The sequence below is a fragment of the Notolepis coatsorum genome (assembly GCF_963971535.1).
Source record: "Notolepis coatsorum genome assembly, chromosome: 20".
Taxonomy (NCBI): Eukaryota; Metazoa; Chordata; class Actinopteri; order Aulopiformes; family Paralepididae; genus Notolepis; species Notolepis coatsorum.
In genome coordinates this window covers 23,371,807-23,399,130 of record NC_140184.1, presented here as the reverse complement: position 1 = coordinate 23,399,130, position 27,324 = coordinate 23,371,807, and the positions used below count along the sequence as shown (strand labels likewise).

Genomic DNA, 27,324 nt, shown 5'->3' with positions numbered 1-27,324 from the left:
ATTGCTTCGTTTAATTTTTTTAAACAGAAGGTATGTTGATGTAACATTACCTAAAATGTTAGAATTGCTGTTGTGAAAATTATGACTAAAGCACTTTGATGTATATCCCCCTGGATATCATCAAATTTCAGATATACCAATCTGCTTCCTTGAAGATGTACTTTGGTTACTCTGATTGGCCCATCAGTCATATCTAGCTGAGCGGTGTAAGGACAACACTCTGTCCTCAACAGTCAAGCATCTATAGTATCTAGTGAACAGAAGCCTACTGAGCGTTGAGCTCAGCTCAGAGAGGGTGCACTAAAACAAATCAAATGATAGATCTGAAGCAGAGAAATTGATACTCGTGACTGAATTAGTCAATCATTGTACCGGATCTTTAACATAACATACCTTTTGGTTATGATTGGTGGAGGCAACGACAAAAAAAAAAAAGGGTTTGGGTCCAGAAGTGCACATTTGAAAAATATGTTTAATTTTAGACAAGTGTTGCTAATGAGTAGAGCTACCGAGAACACAGAGGGCTACGCGAGTGGGCAGTAGACAGAGAGAAGGTTTGTGAAGCAGGGAGCACTGGGTAACAGGAGGAAGCGGTACATTTATCTGTTGTGTGCATCAGTAATATAAGCCCCCTGGGAACAATCAACCCTGCCAATGTTCAGAAGGAAGACTCTCTACCCGGTTACCCCTACATTACCCCCTCTCTCTAGGACCTCCCCCATGGACATCTGCTACACACACACACACACACACACACACACACACACACACACACACACACACAACCCTGCCATATTAACCACCACACGTGATATTAGAGGACACAGGAATGTGATTGAAGTAGTAAGAACATGAATGGCCTCTTTTATTCCCTCTCATGATGTTAAAAAGCATTATTAGCGCTCAGGGGCCCTCTCAATCCTCCATGAGGGCATAACTGTCATTTCTATCAACAGTGGCGCGTTACATATCACATCATCTGACTACAGCCGGTACAATAGCCAGCAGTATTAAAAGAGGACTAGATTTGCTACCAAGACAGTAGTCTATTTTTATTTTTTTAAGGGTTTGGAGAGATGGTTGTGGAGAGGAGGGTGTTGTTACTGTCCTTATTATTATACCACATCTGATAAGAAAAGACAGAGTTATGGTGTGGTGGTAGCAGTCATTAAAGCTACATTCTGTCGTGTCATAACAATGGATGAAATGCCAACTGGAGCCACTGGTCCGTTGTTAAAATAACTCCCAAAACAAAAGCAAATGGGGTATTAATCCTAGATTATCTACATTCTCTATGGGCATCGTTACGAGTGACAAATATCCCAGAGTCATAATCTGGAGGCACCACACAGGACACATTAACCATCTGGATTGGGAATATCCCCTAAAGCAGGATTATGTAGCATAATGTCTGCTTTTCCCCATTGTGGAAGCAAGCGGGCTTCAGAACAAAGAAGGGCTAGTGCTGTGATCACATTACTGATGCCGTACAGTGAGCTTGGAAACAATAATACTGTATGAAACCACGCTGCAGCAGCATGCACAGTGCTGGATAGAGCTTAGTAAACACCTGAGGAGGAATGATTTCAATTTGGAGGGCACAACGTGCCTTGGTAATAGCAAGCAAGGCAGGTAACTGGTCTGCTCCATCTACCACAGTGTGGCACAGCGACCTTGGCACGGCACAACATTTTCTCTGGGACCGTGTGTCTGAATGTGGGTTAACCCGGTTGAATAATTCAGTGATGTGTAGAGGATGGAGCCTGTGTCTATACCAGGCGCTCAGTGACACCGATTAAACACAGTATGGAGAGATGGCGGTTTCTGCAGGGTTCTCTCCCTGGAATTAGGCTCCACAACATCCATAATTATCTATGATGCTCAGATACAATAACAGCAGAAGTTTGACTTCCAGGAGAAGAAATAATGTTACTCTGATGTGCCAGTACTGCTATGGCCGGCTTGGTTATCTTAAGACTGCAATGTGTTCAATAGGATACAGCCCTGGTTACAAGAATCGTGGAATTGCTGTGGTCACATCCATCATTACTGAAGACTGGCTCACATTCTGACCCTGTAGTCAAGGAAGAATGGGCTAGAAGGAGACACTAGTAGAAGATACCAGAGTTGTTATGAAGTGTCAAACGTGACCCATCATCTGAACCATGTGGCAGAGGCAGCATGTGGTCAGTAGTCTAAAACCACAGGCTGGGGAGTTCTGGCCTTACTCCCAGTTTGCTAGGCGGTGACCAGCACCGAGAGGCTGAGGTCAGAGTGTCCAGCAGCTATTCTATGACTGGACAGACAGATGAACAACCACACAGCTAATACACCTGCACGTACCTGTACACAGACACACATGCATGCACATCAGACCAGTCTGTCTGGATTTTGTTGATGATGATTATTATTATAATATACTAATATTATGCAACAATATAATATATATATTGCTTAATAGACGTAGTGGATACAGTAACACTTGGTATCAGAGTTTCCAACAGGCACAGCTTGAATGACACCCCACAGATGATGGCTAATGTAATGCTGACACAGCATAATGAGTTAAAATAAACATTTCAAGGGTGTCTGCAAATTGTTGTCAAAAGCAATTAATCCCTCAATGTAAATAATATGTTCTCTGTATGCAAAACCACATGCTACATATTGGCATCATATATTACACTACAGCTTGCAATGACGCGCATTCCTTTATTCTCATGATAATAAAGAAATAGTGACAGGACAGGCTACAGACAGTAGTCATTTGAGACAGAAATTTTTTATCTATTTACCGTTTCTTTCGGATATTGTTCTGCGCTATCCGTGCAGTAACAAAGAGTCAATTCCACTGGGCATTATTTTGTCGCTCATAGAATTTCAGATCTAACGGCGCTGTCACCAGATTGTCGAGTTGACAACAATAGCCGTCCCTCGTCGCTCCATAGGCTACCATCAGCAAGCACACACAGACGCACATACGGGCTGGAGACGGGCGCCGTAGGATTCTGGTACATCAGTACAGGGCGGTCTACTGAGCAGGCGCGGCATCGTGGCATGGTGACAGATATGTAAGCTTTATGATGTTGCCTTAAAGGTACAGTCATGTAGATGCACAGGGGTTCCATGTTCTAATAGTGGCGTTTCAAATAATTTGCTTTGGTGCCATCTGCTGGCCTGAAGTCTCTTTCACAGTAGAGTGAGCCATTTATTTCCCAACAACGTCAAGTACAATACATTAATGTCAATGTTGTGTTCTTTTATTCATTGTATCAATCAGTGTCAATAGATCATTAGGGTACATGATACAGAATATTACCTGAATACAAATAAAGCCGTATAAATCAAACAGTATAAAAATTAGTGATAAAAAGAGCATAGAAAGAAGTGGCAAGAAGTTGAAAATGATCAAAATGATTGAGTATTTTGATGGAAAACAAAACACTGCAAAGGTGATTGATCTGGAATCATAATTAGAAGTCAAGTCTTCTTTTTGTATTCAGACTGTCTGACTGACTCACTCACACACACACACACACACACACACACACACGCATACAAACAATATAGTATATAAAAGCCTTTCACAGCAAACCTCATGGTTCAGTGTTAGTGAGTGGTCAGTTTTACCTAATAAACTAGTGCAAACAGCAGTTATTTGCATATAAACATCAAACCTTCTCTTATAAACAATTTCCCTGTCATATTCAAAATAAAACGCTAAATGGTTACTAAAGGTTCTAAATATCACATTCACTTTCCAACATGTTTTTCATCACATTCCCTTTTCACTCAAAAACAACTTTCCCCAGCTTTGGAATGGCGGAGATCCAAAATGATATTCCTTAATTCCTTTAAGGACCTAAATGTGGTCCTTAAAAACGAAAACGATAAGTGTATTGTCCTTTAAAACACTGACAATGCATATAGAAACCACAAGAGCAGCTTGATTTCTGAATTGCACTAGCCTAAAAAGTGTGTATAAAATGTAAAATTGCTTATTTAGCTTATTAGTCGGGTACTCCTTTACTTTGACCAAGCATTCAGCTTTAACCTAACAACAATATAAATTCACTTCCTTAAAATCCACGGTCACATATATCGAATCCTCTTCACGCAACCACACGCACACCATGCAATCAACAACATCCTGTATTTTGGTCTCAATTGTTCTCATACGATGCATTCCCTTTTAACTATATAATGTTGTAATACTTCACTTTGAACAGTCCTCGAGGGTCTGTGGTCAATCATTAAGCAGTGAGTTGAACAAACGCTAGTGGGCAGTCGATGATCAGTGGACCCAGGGATCAAAGGGCCAGATGGCATTGATGCCAGGTTCAGCTCTCAGGGGTGAAGAGTTACGTTTGTGCGATCAGTTAGTCCACGCGTATTGGTAGAAATCGTTGTCCTTCCACAATTGGCACTGTGCGGCAGAATAGTTGTGGACCGCTGACAGGGTGTCGGAGAGGAGAGCAGTGGCGACGGGGTACTCTGGCCACTGTCCTGCCATCTTACCTGGGAGACATGAGGACAAGCAGGACAGTGACTAGTGAGAGGAGAAGGGACGACCCCCAAACCTCCTCTTAACAAAACATCATCACTGTTAAATAGAATCACCCGAGCACACTGCTATTCTTGCAAAATAATTTGTTTAAAGAAGACGTGTCCGGCCCATGGGGACACAAACGTGTGTTGTCGGGCCTTACAAATACATTTGATTTGATTTGATTTGCTCGGGCAATTCCTTTCATAATTCAAGTTTATATGCTCCACTCTGATAAACTGGAACAAATTAAGGCATGCTGAAGCATTGAGGTAATATAATTCTATACATTATATTATTTAAATTACATTATATTATAATGTACACAACTGACAAAACGCACTCCTAAAAGCAGTGTCTCTCTGTCTCACCATGTTTGGCAAAGTAGACAAGGTGATGCGTGAGGAGATCCTGGAAGGCCCTGTCCTCGCGCGAGAGAGGCTTCCCCAGAACAAACTCTAGCCCACCGAAGAACGCCACGATGTCCAGGCAGTGGAAGGAGAAGCGGCTGGGGAAGGCCAACAGGTCCCACGAGGTGTTGACAGCTGCCGACGGAGTGTATGTCACCATGTAACGGTACACTGGACTGTGCAGGGCCGCTGGGGACAGGGAAGGGTTTACTGAACACAAGCCACGGTGACAAGTTGTGGAACACACTATGCTGTGTGTCATTGTGTTAAAGACACCATGCTACTTTTTAACCTGACGGATTTCATTAGATTAGATTCATGTCAAAGTTACAGTACAAGGGAAGTGCTGAATAAAACAAAAAAGAATAATACATTATGTGTATCAGTGATAATGGGGATGTGGGATTCACTGGTTTTCCTCGTGGTGGCGGGGGCACCGGGACCGGGGGAGATGGGGCGGCCCGCAGGGGTGGCATTCCCCCCGCTGCGCATGGCGATGTGAGTGGCGCGCGGGCTGTTTTGTGTTTTTCCTTTGGTCATGGCATGCTTTATCGGGGGGTGCGTCTTGGATGGGGATGTGGTAGGGATTGTTGTGTGGGGTGTTTTGGGGGGACTGACTGTTCGGGGGGGGGGGGGGGGGGGTTACATGCTTTCAAGCGACCGACATTGTACTTATTTTATGCCATTATTAAGTCTGCATGTTTACATTGCACTACTTTTATTGCCTTTTATACCTATTCTTATGTCTGCAATTTATGCATTGTTTTTCTATTCTGTCAATCTGTGTGCTGATTTTATGCCTATGTTCATTTTATACTATATAGATAAGTTATTAATATTTATTGTTATATTGTAGAAATGTGTGCATTGAAATGTCTGTAAAGTCTCTACGACATTGAAAATGAGGGTGACCTCAATTGTCTTTATGAGTATAAATAAAGGTTGATGATGATAATCAAACAGATAACAAAGAGGCCTATTAAGATGTTAGATCCTAATATGAAAGATTATGTGATTTAATGTTCTATGCCTTACCTTGTCTATTTAGCTGTTGTCTATTTTATGCCTTTTCTCTTGATCTGCCAATTTTGTGCTAAGTCTTTTTATTATTTCTTTTTTTTACTGCTGTGAATCACTTCTTGTTAATCTGCAATTCTTTAAATTAATGAAAGGTGCTATATAAATAACTTTTATTATTATTATTATTATTATTATCATCATCATTGGCAGTAATTTGTGTGATCATACCGGCGGCCCTCAAGGCCAGGTCATTGTTAGGACAGCTGACCCTCAGGTCAGACACCATGGTGGTGAAGGATCTCTCCGGACAGCGGGGTGCTGTGTGACAAACGGCAGAGCTGGGATACAGTTCCAACGCCTGTTTGGGGAGATCCTCGCCGAAGGGACGTAGTTTCTCTGAGTGGGACACAGAGAGAGAGAGAGAGAGAGAGAGAGAGAGAGAGAGAGAGAGAGAGAGATAGAGAGAGAGAGAGAAACGGGACAGAGGGCAGCATGGCGTCTTAGTCACTTATTCCGTACTTCACCTGCAAAACTATTTTCAAATCAAACTTGTGACAGAGATGGTTTGTTGTTCTCAGTGTTCACTTATCAGCAACTCTGACATTTCCATGCAAATTATTGCCCCCTGGTGGCTAATGCTATCAACAACAAGTAGTAGTAAGCCTGAACTGTACCCGTCACAAACCACCGGTAGTCGTCCCATGTCCACATAGAGATGTTTTCATATGGAGGACTGGAGAGGAAACGGATGATTGATTAGAAGTGGATTCAATTAACAGCTGACTTGATGTTGATCAGAACCAGATAGAGAGTAGTCACCTAAAGTCCACCTCCTGCTCCGTTGTCCCTATGAGGAAGGGGACATCGTTGTAGTCTCCTCCTTTCTCCCACGTCTCAAAGGGTGGCTCACGGAGAACATATCCATCTACCACTGCCACTGGGCCAATGAACCTCCCTTTGGTGGGCAGGTCCACCAGATCATCTGCTGCCCATGACGGGTACTCCTGCCAGGGGACGGCCTGGGATAATTACAGAGACAGTTCCATGGAAAGGGGGTAGAGTTTACAGTTTGTTTAAACCTCAGGGTAAGGTGGTAGGGTTTACACTGAGGGTTTGTTTAAACCTTAGGGTAAGGGGGTAGGGTTTACACTAAGGGTTTGTTTAAACCTTATGGTAAGGGTGTAGGGTTTACACTAAGGGTTTGTTTAAACCTTAGGGTAAGGGGGTAGGGTTTACACTAAGGGTTTGTTTAAAGCTTAGGGTAAGGGGGTAGGGTTTACACTAAAAGTTTGTTTAAACCTTAGGGTAAGGCGGTAGGGTTTACACTAAGGGTTTGTTTAAACCTTAGGGTAAGGGGGTAGGGTTTACACTAAGGGTTTGTTTAAAGCTTAGGGTAAGGGGGTAGGGTTTACACTAAAAGTTTTTTTAAACCTTAGGGTAAGGGGGTAGGGTTTACACAAAGGGTTTGTTTAAACCTTAGGGTAAGGGGGTAGGGTTTACACTAAGGGTTTGTTTAAACCTTAGGGTAAGGGGGTAGGGTTTACACTAAGGGTTTGTTTAATCAAGGGGTAGGGTTTACACTGAGGGTTTGTTTAAACCTTAGGGTAAGGGGGTAGGGTTTACACAAAGGGTTTGTTTAAACCTTAGGGTAAGGGGGTAGGGTTTACACTAAGGGTTTGTTTAATCAAGGGGTAGGGTTTACACTGAGGGTTTGTTTAAACCTTAGGGTAAGGGGTACGGTTTACACTAAGGGTTTGTTTAATTCTTAGGGTAAGGGGTACGGTTTACACTAAGGGTTTGTTTAAACCTTAGGGTAAGGGGGTACGGTTTACACTAAGGGTTTGTTTAAACCTGTGTGTGTGATCCACTTTGCACCGTAAACAGCAGGGCTGCAGTCCGTTGTGAAGAATGATTGTATGACTGACTACATGTATACAAGTCAGTTTGCCTCCTTGATTGACAACCACATGCAACCACTCCTAATGTGTCCAAGATGTCTTGTCCAAGACCGACAAGACCGAGATGCAGCTGACATTTTTAAGAGGTGCACATAGCCTACATAGAGAGCCTACATAGAGAGAGTGTCTGCAACCTGTGGATGCCAGCAACCCCTTTTGTACACCACTAGACAGAGCTGGTTTATGCGCAAGTCACACTGGCATAGACTGGCTGTAAAGATGTAGGCATACTGTGTGAGATTCAATTCATCCAGTAACAGGTGATGGAGGTGTGTGTGTGTGTGTGTGTGTGTGACGGAGGTCCGTGAGTATATCCACAGTCACGATGGACTTCAAGTGTTGTGAAGTGACTGTGGCACGTAGCGGTACTGCAAGTAAACTCATCCACCCATAAAAGGCATGCAGACATGTTACCAATTCACCTGAATTCACCTCTTGGTATAGTGGTCTGCGATGTCGCCCGTGGTGCGGGAGACCCGGGTTCGAGACTCACTCAAACCTTTAACAGGGGTCGAACTTTAACACAACGCAGAGATGGCAATACGATCCCGGCTACGTGTGTGTGCGTGTGTGTGTGTGCGTGTGTGCGTGTGTGTGTGTGTGTGTGTCCTGCCTGTAGAATCTGCTTGGTGGAGAGGTTCCTGAGGCAGGCCAAGTCTGTGCAGCCAGTGTTGTTCAAGAAGACCAGATTGTCTGCCTCCGCCTTCTTCAGTGATGCATTGTACACATAGGAGCCACTCATGTCCACCGCGGCATGGAACAGTCCCTTTGCAAGTGGCGACATCATCAGAGTCCATACGGATGTCCCACCTATACAGGAAGGGGATCAAAGCAACTGGGTGATTACTCAAGAGAAATGATCCCTACCAACACCGTTGGGGAACGATGAAACGATCAGTTCAGGGCAGTTTCAGTCACAAAACAACACTATTTATTATTATTATTTTATAAAAAGATTTACCTGAGCTTTGTCCAAATATGGTGACCTTCCCGGGGTCCCCTCCAAACACTTGGATGTTCCTCTGGACCCACTGCAGGGCAGCAATCTGGTCCATGAAGCCATAGTTCCCTGGGGTGGGACGGCAAATGACGGCACACCGATTAGCAAAGAGGGTCTGTGTTGGCTTCTTTCTTTTCTCTATCAAAGACAAACCACTTACTGTGTTGTACCTGAAAGCTTGAGCCAAGTTTAACTTTTTTCAAAATGAGAGGGCCAGGAAGTAGGGCACGGAACTAGAACGTTTCAAAATTAGACTGAGGAAGTGAGAATGAATGACGATATTGCTTTAAGAAAAACTATAAATGATATTATCGTCAGAAAAAAAGATGAACACATGTGGCAGCTTTTATATTTGTTGTCACTCGCTTGACACAGACCTTTGCTACAATCTTACAATCTTCGGGATTCACCTTCCAATCAGAATTGATAAAGTAGGCAGACATACATTATATAGCCGTTCGAGAATGCAGAATAAGTACGTAAATCAAGTTACGAAGGAATTCCTTGGTAAATTTTACGTATTTCCGATCGAGAATGAGGACCATTTACCCTTTCCTTGAAACTGGCTTTTTCAACTGTATGTAGTATGTACTCAACGTTGGTAACTGCCCTCTTACAGTCTCGCCATCGTTGACTGTCACGTTCTCCACTAAGTTAGGCTACATGTGGTAATGTTATATACAGGGTCAGAACGTAGGCTCACATGTTTTTTGATAGACAACAATGCAGTGAAGCAAGAGAGAAAGAGAAAGAGAGACTGACTATAAGCACAAGATTCATAACAGGTGCATAATTGAATATCATTCTGTTATCTGGGACACGATGAGGGCCATTATTGTGGCAACGTGCACGATATGTAAAAGATCATATCGTCCTATCGCCCAAGCCTAGTATGTGTCTGTGTGTGTCCCAGTGGTAAACAAAATGGGGAAGTGTACGAGGAAAATAAATCCTAACCCCTACCCTCAGTGACAGGAAAGGAAAACATTCCCTCCAAATAACATTAGGATCCATTAAATATTCTTATTACATGGCGTTTTCACATTCGCCGAAATGCTTGATTGTGATTGGTCAATAGCGCGCGTCAGAGGTCAGTTATCAGACAATAATGACCGCTGTGGGACAATAATGACCGCTGTGCGCAGCTGTTCGCAATCAAGCCCACTGACATCAGTGCAACCAGACACTGCCGGTGTTCTGCTGCCGGGGAAGCTGCCGGCGATGACAGGGCGGAGCAACGAGCGGAGCCAGAACCAGTGTTGCGAGTCGATGTAAAATGAATTAGGTATATTGTTAGTAAGTTAGCCATGTAATAAGCGGCATAATGTATAGCTATACTCGATCATTGTCGCAAAATAATTGACCTTCACTGACGTTTAAAACACCTTGCCGAGGCGGCTTGGTATTTTAAACTCCGTATTTTAAACATTATCCCTTACATATCTTAATGGAAATGTACACACTTTTTAAACATTCAATTGAGCTGGAAGTCCAATTTAAACACTATAAATATTTCAAGGTCTGTTGCAGTGGTGAATAGCCTGTGTAATGTGCATAGCCATTATAACTTTGTGAAACATAGCCTGGTCCATTCTGATGAGCTGTGGTAAGCTATCAAGAAGTACTGACCACATCTCTTTTTTGTTAAGCTAAGAGGAGTTGAACCTTTATTAATCCTCTCTGGGGAAATTCATCCTCTGCATTTGACCCATCCTAACTCTTTAGGAGCAGCGGGCAGCCACACAGTGGGGACCAACTCCAGTTGTAATGCCAGTACCAAGGGCAATGGCAGGAAAGCTAGCATGCATGTCTTTTGATTTTCCTTATAGTCCCTGGGTTCTACTCAGGGGTGTAAAGTACTTGAGTAGTTGTACTTCGTTACAATACTTAAGTACTGTTTTTTGGGATTTGTACTTTACTCGAGTATTATTAGGTTGTACTTTTACTCAATTACATTTCAGAGAGAAAAAAACACACTTTTTACTCCTTACATTTAAAATGCAGACCTACAAAGTACAAATCTTGCAGGTCCAACAATTTTAATTAGTATATTTGTTTCTCTGGCCGAACTAATGTTAACGTTATTAATCCTGCGGCCGCACTTTATTTAAAAACAGCCAATCAAATCCCCATCAATGGAAAATTAACCCACCCATACCCATGCTGATTGGTCCTTGTGCAAGACTATAAAGCGGGGATCTTTGATTAAACACCTGCTATCAGAAGAATAGATAGTCAGAGTGACAAGCTACAGAAGATGGCCACAAACGATAGTACGAGTGATGAAGAAGACGAAACGGAACATTTCATTGCCCCGGAATTAAAACAAGTTTTTACTTTTACTTTTTAGTACTTAAGTACATTTAAAAGTAGAAACTATTTGACGTTTACTCAAGTGTGTTTTTAGCCAGATACTCTGACTTTTACTTGAGTAAGATTTTGAGATGGTACCTGTAACTGCAGCTATGGTTTTTTTTTTTCTTTATCTTTCTTCCCCTCCTTTTTCCCAATTTTTCTCCCATCCCACCCTTCCTGGTTGTTGCGTACTTTCCCCTACTGTTGGTCCGGGAGACCGGAGACTGTCACATGCTTTCCTCCGACGCATGTGCAGCCTGGGGCAGGCCAACCTGGCCGCGCAGGTTCTCACCGGGGAGAGTGTAGCGTGTGGGAGGCCACACTATCTCTCCTCAGTTCCAACCCTCGCTGAGCAGGCGCCCCGACCGAACTGTAGGGGTCGCTGTCCACAACGCCCAGGACCCACCCTTCAGCTTTCCCACCCCCTGATACAGCCAATTGTATCAGTGTGAGAGGCCAGCCAAGCTGATAGCAACGCCGGGAGCTGGATTCGAACAGGCGAATCCTAGTGTCTCCCGGTGTTGGTGACGAACGTAATCTCCGTGCGCCACCTGCCCCCCCTCTGCAGCTATGGTTAACATAGTTATTTACGTTTACAATTTATATGCTTATTTTTGTATATTAGTAATAATACACTCAATTGCATTTCACTGTATTTCTTATTGGTTTATATAAAATATATATTAGTGGCGCACTATTTTTCTATTTGTTTGCGCAATTACTTCATCTCACGAGACTTGGCACACCTGGTATCCGGTGACGTGTTTCCGCCCCCTCCTGATTGAGTTGCGACAATGAACTTGGATGGATTATTGACTTACCTGTCGATCTTAATAAGCAAAGGACAATCCATCAAGACAAGTCAAGTCAAGTCAAGAGTTTTAATTGTCACGGCATACAAGTATACAATGAAATGCGGGTGGTCTTGCCCGCAACGATGTGCAATACAGTGGTACAACATATAATAGAATCCAATAAAAAACAACATTGTGCAATAAACAGGTAACAGGTAACATGGTGTGAAATCTCGGTATCTGTACATAGTTATTTACAGAGCATATGGGACATGCTAGGTAGCTTTGGTAGTGCAATACACTGTTCCTGTTATTCTAATTTAAAGTGGCCTTTCCTTTTGGCCATAAGTGTGCGTGTGTGCAGCATGAGTGTGTGCCCGCTCATGTTAAAGTGTTAAGTGGCTGCTAGTGTGTGAGCGTGCACAGCGTGCGTGTCGTGTGTGTGTTCATGTGTGCTTGTGTGTGGATAGTTCAGTGTTCTGTGGCACTCAATGTTCATTGTTCAGGGCTCTGATGGCCTGGGGGAAGAAGCTGAGCCTAAGCCGCTCTGTCCTAGTAGCTGGGGTTCGCAGGCGTCTGCCTGACCTCAGCAGCTGGAACAGGCTGTTATTGGGGTGGTGAGGGTCTTTCATTATCCTGCAGGCTCTGGATTTGCACCTCTTGTTGTATAGAACCTGCAGGGGAGGTAGTGCAATACCCGTGGTACGCTCGGCTGAGCGCACCACTCTCTGTAGGGCCTTCTTGTCCTGTGCCGTGCTGTTTCCATACCAGGCAGTGATGTTTCCGGTCAAGATGCTCTCTACAGCTCCTGAGTAGAAGGACTGGAGTATCTTCCCCGATACTCTGAACTTCCTTAACTGTCTCAGGTGGTAGAGGCGCTGTTTCGCCTTCTTTACTACTGTGTCTATGTGTGTTGACCATGTCAGATCCTCTGAGATGTGGACCCCCAGGTACTTAAAGCTGCTCACCCTGTCCACGGTAGCCCCGTTAATCATCAGTGGTGTGTGTGTCTCCTGCTGTCCTCTCCTATAATCCACGATCAGCTCCTTGGTTTTACCAATGTTCAGGAGCAGGCTGTTGTCCTGGCACCAGCGTTCCAGTACCTCAACCTCCTCCCGGTAGACCTTCTCGTCGTTGTCCGAGATCAGCCCCACCACCACCGTGTCGTCTGCGAACTTCACTATGGAGTTGGAGCTGAACTTGGCCACACAATCGTGTGTGTAGAGTGAGTACAGCAGGGGGCTTAGAACACAGCCCTGGGGGGACCCGATGCTCAGGGTGATGGTGTTGGAGGTCTGACCCCCCACCCTGACCGCCTGGGGTCTTTCACTCAGAAAGTCCAGTACCCAGGCGCTCAGGGCGGAGCTCAGACCCAGCTCGATCAGCTTGTCCACCAGTCTGGTGGGGACTATGGTGTTGAACGCTGAGCTGTAGTCAATGAACAACAGTCTCACATAGCCCCCCTTCTGACGGTCAAGGTGGGAGAGGGTGCTGTGCAGTACCTGGGAGACCGCGTCGTCAGTGGACCCGTTTGTCCTGTATGCAAATTGCATAGGGTCCATATCACTGGGGAGGGAGGCACAAATGTGGTCCTTGACCAGCCTCTCAAAACATTTCATGACCACAGAGGTGAGTGCCACCGGTCTGTAGTCATTTGGACATGTTGGGGAGGGTTTCTTCGGTACAGGGATGATGGTAGACATCTTGAAGCAGGCAGGGACCACTGACTCCGCCAGGGATTGATTAAATATGGCGGTGAACACCGGGGCAAGCTGGTTGGCACAGGACTTAAGTATGCGTCCTGTTATACCATCTGGGCCAGCAGCCTTCCTGGTGTTCACCTGCATAAATGCTCTTCTCACACTGTGTACCGTTAATGAGAAAGCGTCCCCGCCCCCCCGCGGATGCCCCCCCCCCCCCTCCACAACAGCCGGTGCACCAGTGACGTCACTAGCCGTTGGGCTAGCAGTGCCACCGTTTGCACCAAACCGCGCGTAGAAGGTGTTGAGCTGGTCCGCAAGGGAGGCGTCGTCGCTCCCCATTGAGGGGGCGCTGACTTTGTAGTCAGTTATAGCCCTCAGTCCCTGCCATAAGCCTCTTGTGTCATTCTGTGCCATTTGTGCCTCCATCTTGTCGGCATACGTCCTCTTAGCAAGTTTGACAGCCTTGCGCAGAGTGTAGACTGTTGTCTTGTACTCTTCCATGTTTCCTGACTCTCTGCCCCGGTTATAAGCAGTGGTGCGAGAGTTCAGGGCTGCTCCGATAGTACTGTCCACCCATGGTTTCTGGTTTGGGAACACCCTCGCCTTCTTTGTGGGGACGATACTATCAGCCAGTGTTGTTATGAATGACACCACAGCGTCTGTGAAATCGCTGACGTCACTGTTACTCCTCTTGAACATTCCCCAGTCGGCGGCGTCTAGTGCGTCCTGAAGCGTGGCCTCCGATTGGTCGTCCCATTTTTTTTACCTCACATGACACGACGGCGTCACGTGATCTCCGTTTATATGCAGGGACCAGCAAGATGGCGGCATGATCCGACGTGTTTGTTGCTCCCGCTAATGGTGGAGCCGGTACAGCCTTGTATCCGGCTCTGAACAGGGTGTAACAGTGGTCGAGTGTATTTCCTCCCCTTGTGGAGCAGACGATGTGCTGGAAGAAAGACGGCATGACTTTCTTCAGATTCGCCTGATTGAAATCCCCGGCTACTATCATGGCTGCGTCTGGATGCTTGATCTGGTGTGTGTTCAGATGTTCGTGTAGTTCCCCTAACGCCCTGCCGACGTTCGCCTGGGGGGGAATGTACACTGCAGTCATGATCACTGCAGTGAATTCGCGCGGATGATGGAACGGGCGACATTGGATCGTGAGGTGTTCCATGTCGGGAGAGCATGAACGGGAGAGTATCTTCACCTCCCCGGGGCTAGTCCAGCCGTTGTTGGTCATAAGGCATAGACCCCCGCCGATGCTCTTCCCGGAGGCTTCTGTGCGGTCCGCTCTGAAGATGGTGAAGGAGTTGGAGGGAGAGATGCTGTGATCGGGAGTCACTGATTTCAGCCAGGTCTCCGTGAAACACAGGATATTGCATTCCTTCATCTCTCGCTGGAATCGGACCCGCGCTCGTAAATCATCCATCTTACTCTCTAGCGAATGTGCATTCGCCAGGAAGATAGATGGAATAGCCGGACGGTAAGTAGATCTTCTTAGTCTTAATCTGATCCCGCTCCTCTTCCCCCTGTGTTTCTTCTTTGTCTTGCGTCCCGTCTCCCGCTTGACCATTGTCTCCATTGTCTCTTCTGATCTCCGTTGGCCATTCTTGGCATGATAAAGTGTCTCTAAACTCCTCTTTGAGTCCGGAGTTTAGGTCAATAAGTGACTGGCGGTCGTATGACGTCCCCGCCAGTGATGCTTCGATAAAAAAAGTAGTAAAAACAAACATAATAACTAAAAATGTGCACATTCGTTGCTGAGCAAAACCCATGGCGACTGACTCGGGTCGCGCCAAAAGCTTAACAAGACATCTTCCAAGATACGGATCGAAGACATACTACCATAACGCATCGATGTTCTCTTATACTGGCACGCAGCCAATAAGGTATTGATTGTTTTAGATGATGATTGTGGTATATGTTACAGTGATGTTCCGACCATGGTTTTAATGGACTTCAATGTTATGGTATCTTTTGTATGCATTTGTATGTCATACAGATTTTACGGTTTGGATGGAGAATGAACAAGCTTCATTAAAATCAGTTCAAGAAATCTACTTGTGTTAATTGCGTCATGCCCGGAGGATGTCACAGTACCCATACTTTCACGTAAGTATAATTTCTGGGTACTTTTTACACCCCTGGGTTCTACTATACTACCAGGGGGCCAAACCTGAGGTGTTGGTGGGAGAGCCTTCTCTTAGGACTTCCAGAGCCATGAAGCCAAAGGCGTTGAGCCTGTAGTTAAAGCTGACGTAGACCATTCCCGTGCTGGCGGCCAGCTCCTCTGTGGGCGAATAGGCCTTCTCGCCTCCGCTCAGCATGTGCAGGTAGCCCCCGTGGATCCACACCATGACAGGCAGCCCTGCGTTGGTCTGCAGGCTGGGCGTCCAAACGTTGACGTAGAGGCAGTTTTCTTGGCCCATCGTCTTCCCCATCTTGGACAAAGGGTGCACTTGTGGACACATGCTACGGAAGCTGCCGGCGCTCCTCGCCACCCGCTTCCCACACAGCGGTTTGGCCGGAGGGGCCCAGCGGAGGGTACCGAGGGGGGGAGCGGCGTATGGTATGCCCTTGAAGGAGTAGGCTCCCTTTTCCTGCAGGAGAGAGTGACAATTGCCATCATTACAACAATTCTGAACACTAAAGCGGTGTCCGATAGGATGTGCATTTTTCAGCCGGCAACTGGTCGGCCGGGATGCCTGTTCAGCAGGGAGGGGATCTGGGGGAAATAGCGTGAACTAGGGGTGGACGGTATAAACGGTATGAATTTGCGCTACGGTATGGATTTTGACTATACCTGGTGACCGGTAGAGCAACTCTAAAGTAGAAATGACGTAACCACAGTGTGGAGGGAGGGGGCTGCTAGGAGTGGCGCTAACGTTAGCTTGCTGAGGCAGGGCTCTACAGTGTGACTATTTCACTCGCATTTGCCCCTAAACATAGATATGTGCGAACTGGAAAAATTATTTAGGAGCACAGAGGCTTTGCGTAGTGGGCATGTCAACGCGCAATTGTCATTTCATAATAGACACGGAACAGAGCGGACAGCTGTGTGACAACTTCTCTCGCGAGTTGCGCAGTTTCTATGTGTAATGTAAACTCTGCAACGGGTCCAATCGTCTAACATGCTTTGCATCCTCGCCATTCTGGAATGACCATGTCGCGCTAAAACCTTATGTAATGTTAACTGTTGATGTAGCCTCAGAAAGCTAATATTAGCTCCACTCCTAGCAGCCTATTGATGTTTTCTCTCGCTCTCAGAATCCTGATTCGATTCTTGAACCTATTTCATTAAAAAGGAAGATATTTTTTTTTATCTACTTTTTCTCCCCATTTTCTATTTTTCTCCCATCCCAATTTCGTATTATCCAATTCTACCCTCCTCTGTCTCGAACGTTGTTAGACCATGCCTCCCACTGGTCGGCTGCAATGTGGACGAAACCTTGCATCACGTGTCCCCTTCGGTACACGAGGAGGCAGCCGTCGCATCTTTTCACCTGCACAGCGCGATCTCTCAGTGGCGAGGAGTAGCGCATGGGAGGCTCACGCTGCCCCCGATACTTCCTCATTCTGCTGTACAGGCGCACCAACCGACCTGTAGGAGTCGCTGTCCACAACGTCCGATCCCCACCCACCGGCTTTCCCACCCCCTAATACTGCCAATTGTATTAGTATGAATGACCAGCCAAGCCGGAAGCAACGCCGAGAGCTGGGCTCGAACCCAGCATCTCCTGCGTTAGTGGCGAGCGCCTAGCCCACTGCGCCACTTAGCCGCCCCCCCCAAAAAAAGGAAGATATTGATGGACATTAGCTATAGTACAGCTCAGCAGTGCCTGTAACCAGGCATGCGTTCTTCATGGGACGGGGTTGCACTCTGTGCAACCCCAGATAAGTACTCGCTATTTGCATATCAATAGCGCCGGTCGTCAGGTGTGTTAAATACGTTCTCAGATACATTCACACCTAACTTGTTGTGAAGACATGTGTTACATTCCATTCGTAGAGGCAATTAGGCACTGTCTTTAGTCTGTGCTCAAGCGAGGGGACATTAAATGCGCATTCGCGGGAGCGCGCGCACGCGCCAGGAGCGCGCGTGCACGTGGTGCGTGCAACCACAGATGATTTCAATAACGCACCACTGCCTGTAACAGAATCATTTGATTATTTTTGATTATTTACGTTTTAAGAAAGGTGACATGCATTATAAATGTCATTTTTGAGTCTCTAGCATTGTATTATAGTAATAGGAGTTAGTATCAATGTGTTTTTGTGTCTCAATACCATATTGGCGGATTGCTCTCATTCAGCTCAGACCATTTCCTGCTAGATTTAATTAGGTCATCCTGATTTGAGGCATATCGTGACGTCACCGGGGCCCTGGGTAAGCGGACAGTGATGCGATTGGCTTTGTGGTTGGAGCTAATGCCCGCCCACAATCTACCTAGACTACACAGCTTTTTCCACTGCAACAGCCCCTGGTCTGCTGGACGCACACAAGGAAGTGAATCCTCTCTCTCTCTCTCTACCAGTCGCAGACTGTGTGGGCTGACTGTCACTCAAAGTGCGTATGGGCGGAGCCAGGCCATAACAGCCTGAAATCCTGAGGCTGAAAAATGATGGTTTTGAGTACTTTATTAGAAATATAAAACAATGCATTTTTTGAAAAAAACCTTACAGATGTCTTCAATAGACTCACAGGAATTGTGTAAAGTTGCCCAAATAGTGCTAGGAATAGCAATGCAGGTCCCCTTTAAGTTAAATGACATAACAAATGCTGTCACTGTTTACTTGTGTAAGGACATGGTTCCTTTCCAAACTGTCGATCGAAAGGGCTTTAAAGACATGGTCAAAGCACTGGATCCAAGATACGCGTTACCTGCCTGCAGACACTTGAGAAAAGGTTTTTCATTCTTCTATTGCAGTTTTGCACAATACATTTTCTTAAAATACCTCTGTACTATGTGAAATATGTCCTAGTAATACAAGAGTACAGTAATAGCTGCCATACCAGTGTTTTACCCCTTCAGAAGCAGTTATATAGACATTTTAAGTTAATATACCGTGATATATACCGTTACCGTTTATGCTTCAAATGATACCGTGATATAAATTTTAGACCATACCGTCCAGCCCTAGTGTGAACCTCTGCACGCGTTACGTTCCCCCAGCGAAACTCCTCACTGTCAGGTGAAAAGAAGCAGCTGGCGACTCCACATGTATCATAGGAGGCATGTGGTAGTTCTACACCCTCCCCAGGCCGACAGTGGGGCAATGCGCGCAACGACCAGGAAGGGAATTGGCATAACGACCAAATTGGGATGGGTGAAAAATACAGAAAAAGCCCAAAAATAAATAGAATTCAAACAAATTTAATCTGTGCACGTGCCTCTGTGGAGAGCGTTTTGTTCCACTGCATATGGATAGAAGACAACCCTATACTACTCTTACATTTTTACTATTCAGTCTTCCGTCACTCTCCTCAAGTGTGTTGTGCCGACAGTTGCATTCAGTTATCCTATTAGTTAGGTTGAGTAACTGTAATAGACCCATCTCAAACCCAGCCCTATTTTCTTGATCCTCCAATCACAACTGTTCCTATCCGAGGGAAGCAACAATTGTAATTGGGGGGGGGGTCAAGAAAAGTGGGTGCAGTTTGAGATGGGTCTCACCATGGTGTTTTATGTGCATAACAATAATGCACAAGATAAGATATTTCTTTATTGATCCCCTTGGGATTGACACATGAATTCAATAACCACAAGTGAAAAGCTTAACACTTTGACGACCGATGGGCTTAGTCTAATTAGTGGCTAGAGGACGGGGGAATGTAAACAAACATGTGGGTTTTCTAACAGCTATATCTATACTTTATAGTGTTGCTATCTGTCCATTCTCATTGTCAATTGAGTGCATAAACCGTCCCTTCAGAATGGCTTAAAGAAAAAGAAATCCATCGGTAGGTTGTCATTTTATAGCGCCGTGAATATAAGCTTTATCGCAGATTTCGTATCATCTATTTTCTGGAAAGCTAGTTATAGAGCTAAAGGCTACTAACGTTATATTCAACGGCATTTCCGTTGTATATATGCTAATGAAATAACATAAACTGCTTATGATCCGGACTATCCCAGAGCATCTATGGATGAAAGGGGGGCGGCGGGGGACGTCGATTAATATTATTGATTACCAATACAGTGTCCGTGTAAGTAGCCACATTCACAGATCGATTGCTAGCGTTGCACAGCAAGCTCCGATCCGGCTATAAATTAGGTGATAAATGTCTTACCGTCAGCCTGTGTGATACCCGGCAGCATTTCCCCGTTATCGATCGGCATCTGGTAGATCGATATGTCCATTGGTTGATGATAAATCTCGGCTTCGAAACGTGATACACGGTGCATGCTGTTGGTTTGTGATCAGAGTAATATGATACTCCGTTGGAGGGTAAAAAAAATTAAAATTCCATTCGCCCACAATGATACTGCAGTGGAGCGATGGCGCCCCTAAGAGGATCTGGCCGGTATTGCATGTTGCCGATTCCACAGAGGCGGGTAGATCTGCAGAGTCGATCGGGGATCTTGATCCGGTTATTAACACTTTGCGCGCCACTCACGGCTAATCTCGTGTTTACGATAGTTACGTTGAAAGCCACGTCACGGCTTTTCTCTGATTTTTTATTTTTAGCGATCTGAAATCATATTGCATCACGCGAGCCTACCCTAGCCTACCCAGGGGCCGCCGGCGATCAGATGTGAAAAAAGCGCCCCCTATCGTCTCCCAGATGGTAAATCACCCTTTTGGAATGGACTCAATGAAAATGGATGGGGGAAAAAAATATTCCAGTCCACATTTTCCAGTCCACTGATGCAGCCGGAGTTACCAGAGTTCATTCTGGATCCTCTGAGCCGCGGCGAGCATGGGTTATACTGTACACACGTTGGATCAATATACTTATCAATTTTTTCGAATGGTGATCAGGAATTGGAATATACCATTTGGATACCATCTGATGTCAGGTAAGGAATCTATGTTATTATCAGTGTTAGGATAATCAGACTAGTTTTCGAGGAGATAAGCTTTTTTGTGATATGTGCTCAAGCTGTTTCACTGTCAAATCCATGAGGAAATGAAAGCAGCTATTATCAGCGCGCGGCTCGAACGTGCGTGCACGTATACTATTGATCATCTAGCGTTTATTTGAAAACGATTCATAAATAGGACGACAAATATCAACGTTCTGGAATATTCCAGTAAAAGGCGATTATCATAGAATATGTTGTTTTTCACCTGAAAACGGGTGCTTTTCAAAATGCTCTCAAACGGAAATGAAGCGATAAAAAACCAATCTGCCTTGACAACACTGACTGGAAAATTATTCTTTGATAAGCGACGGGCAGATTAGACACATAGCCATAATTTAAAACATAGATTAGGCGATATTAACGTTAACATTGGGAGTGGGCCGTGGCATTCAAGGGGGTAAAAAGGAAAACACGGTGTGGCGCTCAAAGTGTTAATATGGAATAAAACTGCCGCACTACCAAAACGGTTAACCCTTTCACTGCGACAATTCAGAAGGTTAACCCTTTCACTGCCACAGAACAGCCGGTTAACCCTTTCACTGCCACACGACCGACGGTGATAGTAAAGGGTTAACCTTCTGTCGTGTGGCAGTGAAAGGGTTAAAGGGTTTACTTCAAAATGGGATGAAAATACATCCCTAAAAATGACTTGTTGGAAGTTGGACAGATGTTCCTGTGCACCCTCGCCTAGACTACGGTCCTGAAAATAGCTCGGAGCGCCAGTGTCTGAGTGGGCAGAGACGCAGGCACGATTTCATGCCAAAATGGATACCAGAATTGCACTGAACCAGTGGATCTGTATTGACACAACCCCACCCAACCGTGCCACTCCACCAATCTCGGCACAAGTGGGTTCCTTTCCAGACCCAAAATTAGCAAACAGGCGCAGACAGAAATAATTCACCTTGTATCTGATGAAATTGCCAATCAGCCTGCATCTTTTCGCCATAAAAAAATCCATGAGCTAGTTTTGTGTTGTAGTATGAATGGTGTATTATGTCCGTCCGTTCTCTGTCTGCTTGGTTGGCCTGCATGTCTTTTTTCCTGTTTTCGTATTGTTCCTGTCTTTCCGTTTTTCTTTTTTTCCCCGGGCTGCGCCCCGGGCCGATGTAACTATTGGTTGAGGGGCGCAATATTAACACTTTGATCGCCATGGGTTAAATTCATAATTTACCATCCCTAGCCAGCTCTATTTGTCTATGGAGAAGTTCCCCTTCTTTGCAGGGCTATAACTTTTTAAATTCTATTGCTAAATTGCCATTATTATGGCCCATTCAATGTCCTATATGTATTGTTCAGGGTGTAGCAACGTTAAACTTTTTCATTCACATATTCATACTAAAATATGGTCTAAAGTATAAGTATGTTTTTATCGTTTTCTGCAGCTTTCTTCAGAACGTGATTTATAGCCCTAAATGCATTATATTGATGATCAAATACAGTTTGATAGCAATCGGCGCGAGATAAAAAATTTCAACTGGATGTGGTTCTAGAAGTTACTACATATCATCTGATGATGACCGGATGGGCGGGGGGCCGTTTATAATTCCGTGGGCAGCGTTAGATGATTCATCCAGAGTGGGTCATATGTTCATCATAGCAGTTTATATGGAACACGTTAGAATATAACGCTGAATCGTACCGTGGCTTCCTCGCGCCGCTGGCAGATGAGCGTGGAACAGAATTTTTTCTATTATGGGATGGAGAAATGCCCGATCCATTTCCAGGTTGTATAATAGTATATACGTCCAAATCATGTTGTTTTTTCGAGTTATTTGCACCGATCGATGTTCACTGTGTCAAGACGGAGTCTCTCTAACGATAGCGAGTGCCCGGACCACATATGGATGAGCACTTCCGGTTCAAAGGGTCATTTCCGGTTGGCGATCTGCCGATCGGCCACCAGATGGCGCTCTTGAACCGCTAGAGAGTTGAGTGGAGCTTTGCAGTGTGTCTCAGGGCTCCGGAGGGGAAATATGATTTTGATCACAGATTTTTGAAATATTGACATCAAAGACGAGTTACGGCGTCTTCGGCAGAATGAGCATGGCTAGGAATGACGTCTTAACTCGTCATCGGCGATCATAGTGTTAATTGAAAACTTTATTAACACATTGAAGAATGGGTACAATACAGTACGGCTCAATACAAACAACTGCTAAGAGGATGAAGACCAGAAAAATACTTTCGTCTTGTTTACACAAGGGTCCTGCATTTTCAATTCATCAAGACATTTATGACATACAAGACATACAAATATACGGTACTGTGTAAGAAAGAGAGAACATCATAATAAAATAGAAATCCGAAGGGGAAGAAACTGTACATTAGAGAGGGTTGGGTTGGGTGGGGGAGGATTTTGACATTTACAGGGGCCAGTTTCTAATTGCAGCCACCCGTAGGCAGGCATGCGTTGTTCATGGCACGGGGTACCACGGTGTGGGACCTCACTCGCTATTTGCATATCAATAGCTCCGGTCGTCAGGTGTGTTAAATACGTTCTCAGACACATTCACACCTAACCTTGTTGTGAAGACGTGTTACATTCCATTCGTAGAGGCAATTAGGCACTGTCTTTAGTCTGTGCCCAAGCGAGGGGACATTAAATGCGCATTCGCGGGAGCGCGCGCACGCGCAGGGAGTGCGCGTGCACGTGGTGCGTGTCACCCCAGATGATTTCAATAACGCACCACTGCCCGTAGGTGCTCTATGAGAGCGGTATCATATCATATCATCTGCGACTCAGCCGGCCTTGTGCCAGCACCAAAATAGAGCCCAAGGTGTCTTACCAAAGTAAATGCCCTCTTCCACCTAGGAGATGCATGAATATCACTGTTTCACTGACAATATTGATTCTGAGTCCTTGTTTTTAAGCAGAGGCCGATACCAGGCAGCATTCTGATGCATTAGCTTTATAGAACAGCATATATTTTGACGCTTGGTTTGGGGTAACTGGAGAAAAGTTACTGAATAAATGTTTTTCTCCATAGAGACCATATACATGTTAGATATCTAACACATCTTAAAGACGCTTTTATCTAAAGCGACTTACAAGTTCTGTAATACAGGTCAGCAGGAAGGGTACAACTCTGGCTGCTAAGGGTAAGTAACATTGTTCGTCAAACAGTGTGGAACTTGAGTGCTACAGACTTGAGTGCATATTAGCATAGTAGGTTATACTATAGGCAAGGTACATTCCTTAGTAGTGCATAATAGTAAGAGACAGTACAAAGGTTAGTGGTTGCTTTGATCAGATTTCTGACATGTTATATCATATGGCTCTCGGCATCACATTTTAGTATTGGATATTCTCTGTTATCGCAACCCTGTATCAGCCTGGTATCAACCTGGCAGTTATCGTGAATGCCTGCTGCCACAGTCAAAGAGTGTGAAGTAAACTCACATGTCGTCCTCTATAGTCACCGCAGTCGGTGGACACCTGGGCCGCACCGGGGGGCAGGGACTGAGCCACGACGGCCAGGTAGCCCGCTAGGCCGAGCAGGGACAGCACGCCCAGGGAGATGAGAAAGATGCAGCGTCTGGAGAGGACGAGGAAGGGGCTGATGTAGTGTCTGTGGCGGACATACTGCACGTCCTCCTCCCCCTCCTCCTGGACCAAGTAGCGGTACTCTGTCCCCTCAGGAACTTCAAACACGTCCTCGCTCATCTCTACTCTGGACACAAGACGCAGGGGGAAAAAACACCATGGCTCATACTATAGTATGCAAATCACTTCTGAGTTCTTGATAAATGTGCTTGTGTGTGTCTGTTCTACTGTAATAAGCAGCCAGGCTGTGTAGCTGAGAAAAAGCTCTTAAGGCTAATTGCTGCTACTATTTTTTTTATTAATACTCATCTGACATGATTCTGATAAGATTCTGATCATCTCATCAATTGGACCACCAATAATACGGTAGGCATGTTGTGTTTTCCCTATGTGCTGGAGTTGGCTGTAGCTCTCCCAGCTCAGTTCAATCCAACAGTGCACCAGGCAAATAATGTAAGCAAACATAAAAATGTCCTTTTAGAGTCATTTCAGAGAGTTAGAAAAGATTTAGGCTATTAGGAAGGTTTTTTCTTTCTTTTTGTGTGTGCGTGTGTGTAGGTGCGCGCGTGTGTGTGTTCTGTCCTGCCAGCGAATCTCTCACAAGTGTTGTCAGCTTTCAATTATCTTATTAGAGATGATCACAATTTAACATTTTAAAAGCAATAATTTACTGTACACTTTATTATTTTGTGTTTATCTAGGCTGGTGGCGTTGTGTTCGCTATGTTCATGTTTCAAACAATGGTAGCAGCTTGGTGACACACAGGAGAGCAAGGACAGACAATAAACGGATGTCCTGTTTCCCATGCTAAAGTAACCATGCCCACTGTCCAGGATAAGACGCCGTGCTACAGTACTTAGTTACTGTACATGTGTGGCGATGTGGGATTGATTGAAAATTAGTTTGCATTGGGATTCAAGCGTCAGTTTAATTCCCACATGCAGCGAACGTCCACAATTCATCATCACTAACATGTTGCACGTCTTGTTATCTACACACACCACGCAGTTATGGTTTGCTAGATAAAAAAAAACGTTCAAGTTATCAATTGGTATTTGCTTCCTTTATGATTCCTTTCTATTTATACATACTTACTTTACACAATATTATGACTGCTATATTCGTGAAAGTCTAATTGCAAAATGGGTTAAAAGTAAACCCCAATAATAGCTACTTACTGTACCATATCCTAACAAACTTGAGCGTGAAATGATGCGATGACAACTACAAACAATAATGACGCAGTTGCTTGTCCTTCACCGTGTACTGTGCGCGTGCGCGGATAGAGGAGTGAGTGTTTTTCTTTTTAAAGGGACAGTAATAATAATAATAACTTTATTTACAGCACTTTTCAAACAGGGGATTGCAGTTCAACGTGCTTTACATCAGTAAGAAATAAAACATAAAATCAGTGTAAAACAAGCAGCAAGAGCAAAGCATAAAGTGGGATAAAATAATGTAGATATATTAATCAAATCATATCAGAACCTCACGTTCCAATAGGCTTAGCCTTCTGTAATCTGTTACAAAACATGATAAAGGTCAGAGTATGCACCCAGCGAATAGTGGGGCGTAAAGATAAAAGTAAAAATAAGTCAAATAATAGCAAGGGTAAAATGAGCAGACATAAAATCACAGTTTTTCACATTAGGATCTAACATCCCAACAGGCCACCTTCTTTATGGTTTGATTCATTTTTAGTAGAATAGAAAAGACATGAATGATGAAATGAGCACATAAAGTGCAGACACACTATAAAATCACAGTTTTTTACAGTGCAATAAAATAGTTCTGGATTACTGTACAGTTCAAAGTCATCTTTATCTTCTGTTTGGTATCCACAGTTTAAAACCTGACAGTCTTCCCTCCTGTTTGATACCCACTTTGACCCTTTGAACCTCCGACTCGGGGCAAACCTCCCTCTCAGGGCGCAGTTCCTCTCTCAGGGTGCGGTTCTAGGCCTGGGTCTTACATAGTTTTAAAGACAGTCTTTCTCGCTTGACAGTTGAATTGACAGTTTCGAACCTGTAATAAAAAGCAATAGATAATTGTGCAGTGCAATACAAATAATAATAAATAATAAAGACACCAAGACTTGGTCTGTAAAGCCTTTCACATTTCTGCTCATGGTCCCAAAACTTCCCTATCTGTGGGAAAACAGTAATTGACTAGTACGGATGTCCAGCCTCGGATATATAAAATAAAAGAGAATAAAAACATAAAACACAGAGAAATAGTGCAGTATAATAGTGTAAAGTCAGTAAAATTATTTGGTAAAGAGATAGGTTTTAAGCTGCCTTTTAAAAATGTCTAACGGATTGGCTTCCCTAATATTGTTGGGTAACGTGTTCCACAGTTTTGGGGCGTAGTTTACAAAGGCTGCATCACCGATCTTCTTATGACTCTTTCTGGTGACCTCTAATAGACCTGCATCTGATGATCGCAGTGTTCTGGCGGGTGTGTGTTTATTAGAGAGTCAGCAATGTAGCTGGGACCTTGTCCATTTAGAGCTTTGTATGTGAGGAGAAGCACCTTAAAATCTACTCTAAAAGTTACAGGAAGCCAGTGTAGAGTAGCTAAAACAGGACTAATGTGTTCCCTCCTTTTTGTATTAGTTAGTAGTCTAGCTGCAGAGTTTTTAATGAGCTGGAGTCTTTCAGTAGTTTTCTTGGGGAGACCAGTGAATAGTGCATTGCAGTAGTCTAGTCGGCTAGATATAAATGCATGAATTTGCTTCTCTGCATCATTTTGATTTATGAATGGTCGTACCTTCGCTATGTTTCTGAGATGAAAGAAAGCAATTTTGGTCACTTTGTTTAAATGGGCGTTGAAGTTCAAATCTGAGTCCAGGATGACACAGAGACTGTCACCTCCAGTTTAATCCAAATGGTTAAGCTTCC

General features: G+C 44.6%; 2 protein-coding genes across 4 annotated transcripts in view; both read right to left on the bottom strand.

The window, feature by feature from the left end:
- The window catches only part of LOC311246917 (USP6 N-terminal-like protein), a 45,685-nt gene extending 42,741 nt beyond the window's left edge, over positions 1-2,944 (bottom strand). The window contains exon 1 of the mRNA XM_084337162.1: positions 2,796-2,944. The gene's annotated coding sequence lies outside the window, so the exon portion shown is untranslated. The remainder of the gene's footprint in view (positions 1-2,795) is intronic.
- Positions 2,945-3,242: 298 nt separating this feature from the next.
- LOC311247041 (para-nitrobenzyl esterase) lies at positions 3,243-25,683 on the bottom strand. 3 transcript variants are annotated; one of them, XM_084337330.1, is made up of 10 exons: positions 25,608-25,683; positions 24,281-24,551; positions 15,966-16,389; positions 8,896-9,003; positions 8,548-8,744; positions 6,796-6,995; positions 6,651-6,709; positions 6,205-6,372; positions 4,918-5,145; positions 3,243-4,518 (listed from the first exon to the last, which is right to left on the bottom strand). In XM_084337330.1, exons 2-10 carry the CDS (start codon positions 24,542-24,544, stop codon positions 4,376-4,378), a joined length of 1,791 nt encoding a protein of 596 aa, XP_084193456.1. In that variant the 5' UTR covers positions 24,545-24,551; positions 25,608-25,683; the 3' UTR covers positions 3,243-4,375. The 3 variants fall into 3 exon arrangements, with proteins under 3 accessions (XP_084193456.1, XP_084193455.1, XP_084193457.1); XM_084337329.1 differs by having other exon boundaries at positions 25,603-25,671; XM_084337331.1 differs by having other exon boundaries at positions 24,281-24,546; positions 25,608-25,666.
- Positions 25,684-27,324: the final 1,641 nt, after the last annotated feature.